The 12,432-nt window shown below is 41.1% G+C and overlaps 1 protein-coding gene across 1 annotated transcript in view; it reads right to left on the bottom strand.

Moving 5' to 3' along the window:
* Positions 1-12,432, bottom strand: part of C9H11orf53 (chromosome 9 C11orf53 homolog) — a 41,313-nt gene that overhangs the window by 20,550 nt on the left and 8,331 nt on the right. Inside the window, 1 exon segment of the mRNA XM_005656626.3 lies at positions 9,957-10,066. Coding sequence (XP_005656683.3) covers positions 9,957-10,066 — 110 coding nt within the window.

The raw sequence follows: 12,432 nt of genomic DNA, 5'->3' as shown, positions 1-12,432 counted from the left end.
GTACCCACCCCTTTCCTTAGTGGCTCCTGAATATATGCAGAGGATGCAGAGGATTCTTTAGTGCATCCTACTGTGACAGACTGCTGGACACTGTGTAGGTTGGGAAAGCATCTAAAAGGTGGAACGACCAGAGTCAGCAGGTCAGTGGAGCTGGCAAGCTCTGCATTTCCCTGGGCACGGGATGTCTTCCAGCCTTTTCCTCCCTTCTGAAGGAAGGGAGCTGCTATGGTCTCTTCTTCCTCCCATAGGAGGAGTGGCATTCTACATCGGTCACAGGAGTGATCCATGCAATGCCAGCTTCTCTGGTCTGCTCGGCGACATTCAGAAAAGAAATCACACTTCAGCAAAGGATAGAGCAGGACAGTAAGCATAAGGAAGAAGAAGAGGTCAGAGAGAAATGGGTTGGGCAACGCATGCCCCAGAGAGCTCTAGAGGAGCAGCAGAGAGGCTCCAGCAAGGTTGGCGTGGTGGGCTTAGACTCTGGCTCCCAGGATGTTTTTCTGTTTTACAGGGAGGCCAGGTGCCATGTGGAGCCCAGGGGAATAGGGCAGAGAGGGACGACACTCTGGAAGTGGGTTCTGGGACAGGGCTAGAGATGGGTTTTAGAAGGAAATTATGGACTTCTATGTCTAGTTTCTTCTAGGTACCATGGGAGAAGAAGGTCCTGGCTCTGGTTTGGGTGTGGCATCATCTAAGTAGTCTATGGAATCACTGCAGGGACAGGCAGGGACATAGACGTGTGGTTGAGAGGGAGCAAAAGTCATGATGGGTCACACTAAGTGAAACAAGTCAAACAGAGAAAGATTAGTATCCTATGATATCACTAGCTTACGGCATCACCCAAAATGACACAAAGGAACTATATACAAAACAGAAACAGACTCACAGACTTTGAAAACAATTTATGGTTACCAAAAGGGAAACGCTGGGGGGAAGAAATAAATTAGGAGTTCGCAATTAACATATATGCAGGGCTATATATAAAATAGATAATCAACAAGGATACACTGTATAGCACAGGGAACTCTACTCCATAATCTTTAATAACCTATATGGGAAAAGAATCTGGAAAAGAATGGATATATATGTATAACTGAATCACTTTGCTGAATACCTGAAACTAACACGACAATGTAAATCAACCACACCCCAATATAAAATAAAAAGTTTTTAAAAAGCAGCAGGGACTTATTGTACAACACAGGGAAATATAGCATTAATTTGTAATAACTTTAAGTGGAGTAAGTCTATAAAAATATTGAATCACTACGTTGTACACCCGAAACTAATATAATATTGTAAGTCAAGTATACGTCAATAAAAAAATAACTTTTGAAAAGTAGTGATTCCACTAAGGATACTGATTTACATTAAAAAAAGAAAGTCATGATGGGGCCACCATCACACAGGGAGTGTGAAAGGTGAGCGGAGCACTGAGTGGAGGCCCCGAAGTAAATTGGTTATGCCAAAGCTAGTCCTTCCTTGGTCCAGAAATGTAAACTTTAGGAGTTCTTGCTGTGGCTCAGTGGGTTAAGAACCCAACCAGTATCCATGAGGTTGTGGGTTCGATCCCTAGCCTTGGTCAGTGGGTTAAGGATCCAGGGTTGCCACAAGCTTTGGCTGCAGACGTGGCTCAGATCTGGCGTTGCTATGACTGTGGCTTAGGCCGGTAGCTGCAGCTCTGATTTGACCTGTAGCCTGAGAACCTCCATATGCCATGGGTGTGGCCCTAAAAAGACAAAATAAATAAATAACTTGTTAGGGAAGTAAATGGATAGTGAATTCTGATTAAAATGTAAAGACTTTTATTTCCTTCTTCCTGCCATTTGAAGTTGATGTCTTCATAAAACAGTTGTCCACAGGGGCTTAAGTATAGTACTTGGTTTGTTATCCAAGACGGTTGTGTCTCTGGATATTTAGGACTGTAGGATGGGGGAGTTGGCTCTATCTTAATGAAATGCACCAAGATGAAGCTTCCACTCTAGTCATCTCATTCCACAGAATGGAGGAAGGTGGCACTGCTGAATCAGAATAAAAAGAAGTTTGCTAACAGTTGCATCCACTATTTTGTTGTTTGATTTGCTCATAGAGAATCAGTTTTTCAAACTTACAACAGTCACCCAGTGGCCTAATGAGTGATTCACTTACACTCTAATTAGAATGTGTAGTAATGAGGACAGAAGTATCTAAGACCCAGTGCTACTATTCAGGCCCATCACCCTCTGTGGGCATCTGCCTTTGGGCAACACATTCGCCTGGTAAGATGGTAAGATTAATCAAATGCTACCGCACTCCAGGTACCAGCAAAACCAGAAAAGTTGCCATTTGCGGAGCATGTCCAATGTGCTGGAATTTTCACAGCACATTGTCGTGGGTATTACTCTCTCCACTTACACAGAAGGAAATCAAAGCCCAGAGAAGTCTGATCACTTTCACACAATAGAGTCAGATCCTCAGTCTGTCAGACTTCACAACACTAGCTCTTAACTGTTTTCTCCTTATGCTTCTCCTTCTGGTCTGGAGGGTCCAACAGAAAAAAATGGAAAGAGCAAGACATTAGCTCGTTGGGGGAGAAATTTAAGAAACCAAGCAATGATAGTGCAACCCAATAAATATCTTAGAAAAATATGCTGGAGGCTCTGGGCGTATAGGTGAGTGTCTGGGAGACCTTAGCAGGTGAGATCAGATCAAAAGTTTGAAAGGTTGTGCAGTAGGCTAGGCCTCCCGACTTTCCCTCCATTTCTCCACCTGTGGATCCGGGGGGTCCAGTCACTACAGATCAGAGACAGAGTTTCACCTCTGGACCACCCCCTCCACCCCCTTGCCTTCTGTTTGGTCTCTCTATTCACTGCTCACCTAAGTTACCTTCTTCCGTCAAAGCTTAGCTCAAGGCTGACTCTCCTCCAAGAAGTCTTCCACCAACTCTGTCTATGCCTGACTAGTCCTCTTTTCAAGCCCCACTGTGTTCATTGATGGTCACTATCATGTGTTTGGCCCTTGGAAACCAAAGCCATCTTTTAATTTGTAATCACTTATTTCACATATAATTCCTTCTCCCACAAGTGGACCGCTCATTTCTTCAGCTCAGTGAATTTCTTACATCACTTGAATTCTAACGTTCCTTGGGTACAGTATCTAATAGCAATAGCATTGATTGAACATGCACCACGTGCAAACCCAATGCAAACATTAAATCTAACTTTTACGATAACCTTGTAAGGTGAAAGTTATCACCTTCTTTGATACTAAGATAAATGTGCTTTTACAGTCCTCCTACAGTTGGCAAATGACAGAGCTGGGATTCGAGCTCAGGACATCTCGATCCAGAGCCCAAACGCTTCATCATGCTTTGCTGCCCCGTGTCTTAGATAAGAAACTGCTGTGAACCTAAGTGCTAAAGGTTCCCAGACAACAGAGTGGTCCAAGACTTCAGCTCCAAGGAAGCAGGAGCCTGAATATGGACTAGTTCTCAAGAGAATCATAAACAGTGAGATAGGAAAGTTTGAAATATGAATAACAAGACAAAGGAATGGGATAAACTTCTTAAATTTTGAGTATTAAATTACTGAAATGGAAGGGATCAAATGCTACTTTTTTTTTTTTTTTTTTTTTTTTTTTTTGGCCATGTCCACAGCATGCAGAAGTTCCCAGGCCAGGGATCAAATCAAAGCCAAGCAGTAACCAGAACCACCGTGGTGACAACTCCAGATCCTTAGCGTGCTGAGCCACCAGGAACTCCCGCTCTATTATTTTTTTGACGAGGACACTAATGCCCAGAAGGACAGAAGAATTGCTGGAGACCACTGATAGCCAGAGGGTGGGATTTTAGACTCTGAAAGGTGCAATTTCTCTTTTGGTGCAGAAGAGAAGTTTCAGAGTTTCAGGGAAATCAGAGAAACTTTGAGATACTATAACATACAGTTTCCAGTTGCTTCTTTTCTTTTTTTAAATGCTTCACAAGAAATCCAAATGCAAATCACAGACGGGGACATCATAATGTTTACACTCGGTGGTAACTGAAATGTACATATGACTGGTGCCACCAAACAGCTGCTGGATATAAAACAAAACACATCTCTAACTAGTAGTGCTGATGGAAAGATAGTTGTTACAGATAGAGCTAAGCAAGGTGCATCTGTTCTACCCTTAGAGTTCACCAACATCCCAAGGAAGATCAAACACTTCCATATGATCTATGCCATAAACACACTCTATGGCTCCCATTCACCTTCTGTTCTTCCAGTGTTTTCCATCAGTACGTACTATTGTTATGCCTCTTTCTGTGCTTACAATATTTTACTTCCAAAATTAATTAGGAAAGATTATTAACCAAGAAACCTAGCTGCCAATATGGCCTCATCCTATATGTTCTTGACGTAGAGATTTAGAAAGATATAGTAAAAGAAAATACCTGGTAAGTAATTATGAGTTGAAAAACAGACACTTGGGCTGGTATGAAAAGAATCATGCCAAGCAAAAATAGTTTGGTTTTGGTCTGGCTATGTACATTATGTATACCTCAAGGCCGATATAATCCAGATTTATTTCCCACGTGGGATATATCTCTGCATTTCCCTCAGTTCAGATCTTCTAAAAGCAACCAGAAATCATTACTTGTTTTTCCTCACATTTATGTAAAATATTAACTTAAAATGACTTTCATGTCTATTTCCTTATTGTCCCCTGCGATAGCATTTTGAAGAATGAGCAGCACAGGATAGCTATGAGTGGGTCTATAAACCAATAAAATAGAATAAACATCAGGCCCTGATCACCAGACCCATTCTTAATGCCCCCATATTGCATTGTGCCCCCTCCCATTCCACTGCACAATTTTAACTCTGAGCTAGCCCCGTTTCCTACTTAGCAAGTTTAGAGTTTTTTTTTCCCCCTCATGCAGCTGTTGTATATTCATGACTTTAAATGAATCCTGATGATAGCTTGAGAGAAACTTGATTAGACAGTTCAATAGCCTGCAAATTATTCATTGAAGTCCAAAGCAAAATGAAAAGTTGTGGCTATTATGCATCCTGATTCTGCTGCTTCTTTTTAATTTTACTACAGATAACTGAGAATTCACAGAATTTTGTGATATTATTAAAATTTTTCAGTGATTGGTTTTTGTGGAATGTCATTAAAATAGTGTAATTGAAACAAATGCAATGTAAACTTACATCAAAATTCTAAATATAAAAAATAAAATATAAGCACACAAAAAAGTCTAAATATATAGCTGTTGGTGAGTGCTTCATATCTTAAAGGTTCTGGTAGAAGATCTAGTAGTATGGTAAAGAATAAAGAAAAACAGCAAAAACTATCACAACATTGTAAATCAAGTATAATTCAATAAAACTTAAAAAAAAATAATACAGAAAAATTTTAAAAAGAAAGAGGAAAATGATTATTTAAAAACAGGTCTCACAGAGTTCCCACTGTGGCACCATGTGATTGGTGGTGTCTTGGGAGCGCTGGGGAGCAGGTTTGATCCCTGCTCCTGCACAGTGGGTTACGGATATGGTGCTGCCACAGTTGCGGTTTAGGTGGTACTACCACTCGGATCTGATCCCTGGCCTGCGAGCTCCATATGCTGAAGGGCAACCAAAAAAAGAAAAAGAGAAAAAAAAAAAAAAAAACAACCAAAACTCCAAAATAACATTTCTCCATGATAATAGCTGTAAAACCACAAGATTATGGCTAAAATGTACAGAAGGAATTTTAAGTCCAGTCTTTGGCCAAAGTCCCTTTTGATGCAAGGGATTTTTTTCCCCTTTGATTTCTACTGCAAAAATGTGAAAAACATTTCATGGTATCGAAAACAGATGTTCATAAGGGAAATTGTGGTCAAGAAGGATTGGCATCACCTGTGTAAATGTATCCAAGTGCTGTCTCAAAGAGAAGCACAGCAATGTGGGCAAATAGATGCTTCCTAAAGAATACTTGTCCGGGGGACGTAGTTTTCGTAATATCTGTGTATTAGTTTCCTAAGGCTGCTGGAACAAATTACCACAACCTGGGTGGCTTAACAAGACCAGAATTTATTCTTTCATAGTTCTGAAGGCCAGAAGCCCAAATCAAGGGGTGGGCAGGGCCAGGCTTCCTATGGGGCCTCAAGAGTCCACATCTGGCCTCCTCCAGCTTTGGTGGCTGCCTGGCTGCCTGGCTGCCTTCCCTGATTTGCTCCCACTCTGCCTTCCTGGTCACATGGCCTCATCCTCTCTCTCTCTCTCTCTTTTTTTTTTTTTTTTTTTTTTTTTTAAGGGACGCATCCACAGCATATGGAGGTTCCCAGGCTAGGGTTCCAATCGGAGCTGCAGCTGCCAGCCTACACCACAACCACAGCAATGCAGGATCCAAGACAAGTCTGCAACCTACACCACAGCTCACAGCAATGCTGGATCCTAAGCCCACTGGCCAACGCTGGATCCTAAGCCCACGAGAAAGGCCAGGGATCGAGCCTGTGACATTCTCTTTTGTGTGTCTTTTCTTCTGTGTTTGTCTCTCAAAACTCCCTCTGATAAGAATACATCTGAGTGCATTTAGGAATGAGCACTTCCAGGGTGAGTGCCTCCACTCAAGATCACTCACTTAATCCCATATTTTGCCATTTAAGTCAACGTTCCCAGTTTCCAGGAATTTGATGCAGGATCTTTGGGGCTCCTTTATTTGGCCTATCATAAAATGTATGGTGAAACCATATGATAGGGCCTCCGATCTCCCCAAGTTAGCCCTTGACTGGTTATTACCCATGTTATCAGTAGCCAGTTCTGAACACGTCTAAGGAAGTCTCTCTTATCTGAACTTATGCAGGATATCAGACTCACTGTTACGTGGTGAACTGGGATGAAAAAGAGGAGGTGGTGTCAGTATTACCTGTGCAGGTAGAGCCCACAAATGCTGCTAGTAACAATCCTCCATGACTCCTGCTCACTGGGTTGTGTTTGCAACAGGTGCAGAGAAATTCTCGGAGTCAGTGATTAATTAATAGAATATCTTTCTTGGGAAATACAGATATTCTAGAAGAGTGGTTGAGGTGAAACATGAGCAAGTCAACTCAAATCAATTCATGGAGATAGCTGAAGCCCAAATAACCACATTTGGGGACAATAGGCATTTAACTACCCCAATTTAAAAGGTCTTTAAAATGAGAAGGCAGGAACATAAGATACTTGCAGTGAGATACTGAGTAATAGATGAGAACATCAAGGCGAGGCTGAGTTCTCATGGCTTGTGGACCTGATGCCTGAGAACGACCACAGTTCTGGCTGGTTTGCACCTTTCCAGGCCTTTCTATATGATATATTTTTTTGTGCTTTGATTTCCTTAGTTTGCAAGAACTGTGGTCTGAATGTCTGTGTCCTCCCAAATCTCACGTCGAAATTCTAAGGCCTCGTAAGATTGCATTAGGGGTGGGGCCTTGGAGAGGCTATTAGGTTATGAGGGTGGAGTCTTCATGAATGGGATTATAAAAGGGCCCCGGAGAGTTCCCTGAGCCCTTCCACCACGTGAGGATACAGTGAGAAATCTGCAACCCAGAAAAGGGCCTTCGCCAGAACCTGACCATGCTGGCAACCTGAACTTGGACGTCCAGCCTCCAGAACTGTGAGAAGTAAATGTTTGCTGTTGATACGCCACCCAGTCAGTGGTATTTAGGGATGGCAGCCCAGACAGATGAAGACAGCTTGAATCTAGATGATTCTGCTCCAGTCCACACTGGTCTTTCCCTTTAAAAGGGAGGTGGAACTAGGAGTCAGAAGACTGTGCTAACTGCAGCTCGCAAACAATCCCTTCCCTTCTTTTGCTCTCAACTTTTTCATCTGTAAAATGGAAAACCATGTTGATATCAATCTCGCAGGATTAGTATGTCTACCGAACAAGAAGCACACAAGAAGTGCCTTTTAAACTGGGCTTATGTAAATAGTATTCCAGTCTTCGCACCACGTGGTTATGCTGCCTGGTCTTTTGTCTTTAGCATTCAGTGCAGTGCTTGGGTTACATGGTCTTGCATTTTTTAAAATAGTATTTTTCCCTTCCACCAGGATATTCAGTGTTTAAGGGCACAGACCATGTATCACACATTTTCTGTACCCACTTTTGTCTAACAGTGGCAATGTCCCTGGGCCAGCAGCAATAGCTGAGCAAATTCTTATCTGGATAGAGATAAGAATTTTGGCTATGTGTGGGATTTTGACAATTGCTCTTTGCTTTCGGGTAAAATTCTCACACTGTGATGTACAAAGTGATCACCCAAGGAGTTTGTTAAACATGACCATTCCTTGACCCCAACCCAACAACTCTATGTTAGTAGGCATGGAACAGGGACCAGGAATCTGCATTTTAAAATTAAATCCAATAACATGGCTTACTAATTAATTATGTTCACAGTGTGCTATCTTTTAAATAAGTAAAAGCATCAACAACAGAGAAAACACACTCTTGATAGTCACAGATCTTGTGAGAAATCTGAGTAGGTAATTTTGTAGTAAACAATAGATTTACATGCACTATTTAGATAGATGCCTCTTTGTCTTGTTATGTAATTCTGTCTGGTCTAGCGCTTTATCACTGCATATGTGTTTTGATGACATTGCAAAGGAGGGTGGTATATCCCATTCACTCTGGCAGACACATTATCTGCTCCTTGACTAAGACTTTATCCTCATCATGACTCTTGTCTTCCCAGCTGACAGTGTGCCTGGACCTTTTGCAGGTTCACAGTTCTAGCTAACTGTTAGAGGTGTCACAGTTCTGCAAGCTTCACGGTTCTTGGCCAGGAGTGCTGGCCAAGCAATCCAATTACATCCATGCAGCTGTGGTTTGCTTAGAGTAGACTCTGAATTCTGTCTGTCTTTCTCTTTTCCTCTTTCTCTCTCTTGCTCTCGTTCACAACTAGATTCACATGTAATCTCACAGCCTCCAATGATTCTGAAGAAGCCCCAGGAGAAACAGGGCACTAGGAGCAGACGAGGAGCCAATAATTCAGATTTCTCTTTATCAACTAAGTCCTATTTGTTGAACTAGAAGCGAGGAAGTTGTTTAAAAGCTAGGTAGGCATCAAAAAGTGCAAATAAAAGGTGTTCTTGGATGGGAGGAAATTAAATCTGGGGTTTGTTCACTTGAAAACTGTCCCAGAAGTTTGACTTTGGAGCTGTGTTGAATGTGGTGCTGACATTCTGAGCAGAACATACTGGAAGATCCAGGTCCCATTGTGCACCAGCCCCTGCGCCATGTGCTGTGCACGGTGACCGCATTTATTCCTGGTCATCTGTTCTCATGTCCTGCCCCCAGCAATGCCCCTCGGGTGCCTGACTTTCATTATGTTATATTTTACATAATAAGTGATTATATTCCCATCCAAACGGCCAACTGCTATTTCCATTCAAAAATCGTCTTTGGAGATTTGGATGTCATTAATTAAACATTTTAGGCACAGAGTAGGGCTATTGAAGACAAGGATGGTACACAGAAATTAGATGTGAGACATTTCTTACTAGGATTTTCAAGTCGAATTTGCATGTTATAGACAAGAAGCTGCTAAGTTGTCTCTATCAGATTTAGAATAACATATGGATGAAAGTCGGCGTGAGCCTCACCACCCGAGCCTTTGTTAATTAGTGATGGGGGGAAATGAAAATGCCAGGGCACATCATCCTTTCATTTCCTCTAGCTAAAGGAGCCAGCCAGTAAACTGACAGTGATCTTGGAATTCTTGTTTCTAGATTGACAAATGTGCCATAATGTTAATCATGGTATATAGTGTGTAATCGTAATAGTATGTAATGTGTATGATAATAACATATAGTGTGTATATCAGTTAAAGAAGGGCTTCGTTATGGCAAACATCATACTCAAGAGGTGAGAGATTGGTGTGAAGATAAAGGAAGAAGAAGATCAAATAATCTTAATAGAGGACTTAAGCCCTGAAAGACCCCCGAAGAATGTGTTCCACCGCGACTTACATTAAATCTTGAGTTACTTGTCTGCCTGGATCGTTTTTCTGCCAGTAGGTCTTTGACTGTGTGCTTCACTCTCACGCCTTGATACACCCTTTTGCTGTAGTCTCCTGGGACTTGAGCAAATGAAATAGTTAACAATCAAATGTGAATGGCATGATTAAGTTAATCTCTCTAGGGACATATTCAAGGGCTAATGATTGTGATGCTATTTTTTCATTAGAATGATAGACTTGAATTTGAACTGGCTTCAACAGAGGTCGTTGAGTCCTACCCCCTGGTCCTTGATAGACACTGATCCAAGCTTTGCTGAAGTTAAAGAAACACTATTCCATTTTTACACAACCGCTCCTCAAAGTTTGCTCTTTTTTGTACTCTTGATTTGCCAATATTTACTCTAGAAAAACTGACAATTTATGCTTTAATTGCAAGACTAGGGATTGGATACAACTTGAGATAATGCTTAGGACATGATGCAGAGGTTAGAATTGCATGATTTAGATTACAGACTGACAACATTCCTGCTTCATCATATTTCTACCTGATGTAGCTGAGCTGGACTGCTTTAAGAGGATAATATTCTAAAGAAGAAACTTTTGTTGTCTGTTCACTGCACTAAATTTAATTTTGTTTTGTTTTGTCTTTTTGCCTTTTCTAGGGCCAATCCTGTGGCACATGGAGGTTTCCAGGCTAGGGGTCTAATCGCAGCCACAGCCGCCAGCCTACCCCAGAGCCACAGCAACTCGGAATCCGAGCCGCATCTGCGACCCACATCACAGCTCACGGCAACGCCGGATCCTTAACCCACTCCACTGAGTGAGGCCAGGGATCAAACCGCAAACTTATGGTTCCTAGTCGGATTCATTAACCACTGAGCCATGACAGGAACTCCAAATATTTTTAATTTTTGATAATACATTAGTTCAACATGAAGAGTTACTGCTTTGAAACTAGGCTAAGGATAAAGGAAGAGTCATTCCTTCAATTAACAGATATTTACTGAAGACCTACTACATGCACTGACTGAGGATATTACTGTGGTTGGTAGTTTACATGTATTATTATTTCATTTGATCCATTTTACAGATGAAGAAACTGAGGTCTGGGGCTAAGTTATTTGTCAAGATCTCATAGCTGCTAGGAAGCAATTAAAGTGGATTCAGAATTAGGTCAGACTGTAGCTCTAATAATCACAAAAATCTGCTCTTTTCACCATGAGGTACTTACAGAGAGAGTAGTGGACTATATAGAGAAATATTTCCTCAAGGTTCTAAAATTGGCAACACTGCTTCGAGGGATAGTGAGCTCATTTTCACTGAGGATGCAGTCAAGCAGTGACAAAAAAACCCTTTTGTTTGGACTATTATAGAAAGCATTTGAGCACTGAATTAGTATGTGAACTAGAGAAATTGTTTTCTAACTCTTGAACTCATTCTATAGTAGGTTAGATGGTTTCAAATAATTTTAATTGAGGTGTTACTGGCTTACCAGCAGTTTCAACTGGCATAGAACTCAGCATCAATGGGTATACTAATAGAATATACTGACATAAATGTATTAGGCATAGGACCAAAAATCTTCTCTAATCTAGCTGATTTTATAGGTGGTCTAGTATTGACTTATGAGTCAAATCTCATTACAAAAAGAATTAAAAGAAGGGAGAAAGGAGAAAACCCAAACCAAAACGAAAGGTAGAGTGGTGCATTGGATTAAATACAAACTGTCTGTACAAAATTAAGGAGGGAAAAAAAAAATCTAGGTTCTAAGACAATTGATTATTTCATTCAAATATAGCCACACACAACCTGATTTTAGCAAAACAAAGTTATTTGACTGGTCCTTTGGGTCTTATTTTGACAGGATGTGGTCTATATATTTTTTAATTAAAATAAACTTTTAATTTTTTATATCTTTTAATTAAAGTATTTCTTTCAAATTAGACTCAGATTTAAAGCTTAACAGTCAAAATATTTTGTCCAAAGGAATCCAAGTGTTGCTCTTAGAATTGTGTGTGATGCCTTATTATTATTATTATTATTATTTTTGAAAAGCCTAAGGCTACGTTTACTCATCAATAATTTGTTGAGTATTTTTTATGCGTCAGGCATTGTGTCAGAGCCAGAGTTACAAAATAACATGCTATCAAGTGGTAGGAGAGAAATACTTTCAAATACTTATGATGCAAATGTGCTAAGCACAGCAACAGAAACATGCCAGAACAGAATACTCAGAAAAACACAGAGCCTGTCAGTTCCTCATGAGGGTGGGGAGGGAGTTAGGGAAGAAGGCAAGATGACAGAAGGAGGTAAGAGGTGTGTGTGATGGTAAATAGGGAAGAATATTCCAGGGACAGAGGGCAGCACGGGCAAAGGCCTGGGGGCAAGAAAAGAAAAAGGGAGAAAATGAGTTGGGTTTTGGGGGTAGGGGGTGAGGTTGGAAGAAAGGAAATGGACAGGGCTCAGTCATGAAGTTCCTTGTGGGT

The sequence above is a fragment of the Sus scrofa genome, chromosome 9 (genome assembly GCF_000003025.6).
Source record: "Sus scrofa isolate TJ Tabasco breed Duroc chromosome 9, Sscrofa11.1, whole genome shotgun sequence".
Taxonomy (NCBI): Eukaryota; Metazoa; Chordata; class Mammalia; order Artiodactyla; family Suidae; genus Sus; species Sus scrofa.
Note: the sequence above shows the minus strand (reverse complement) of the source record. Positions and strands in the feature narration are given on the sequence as shown.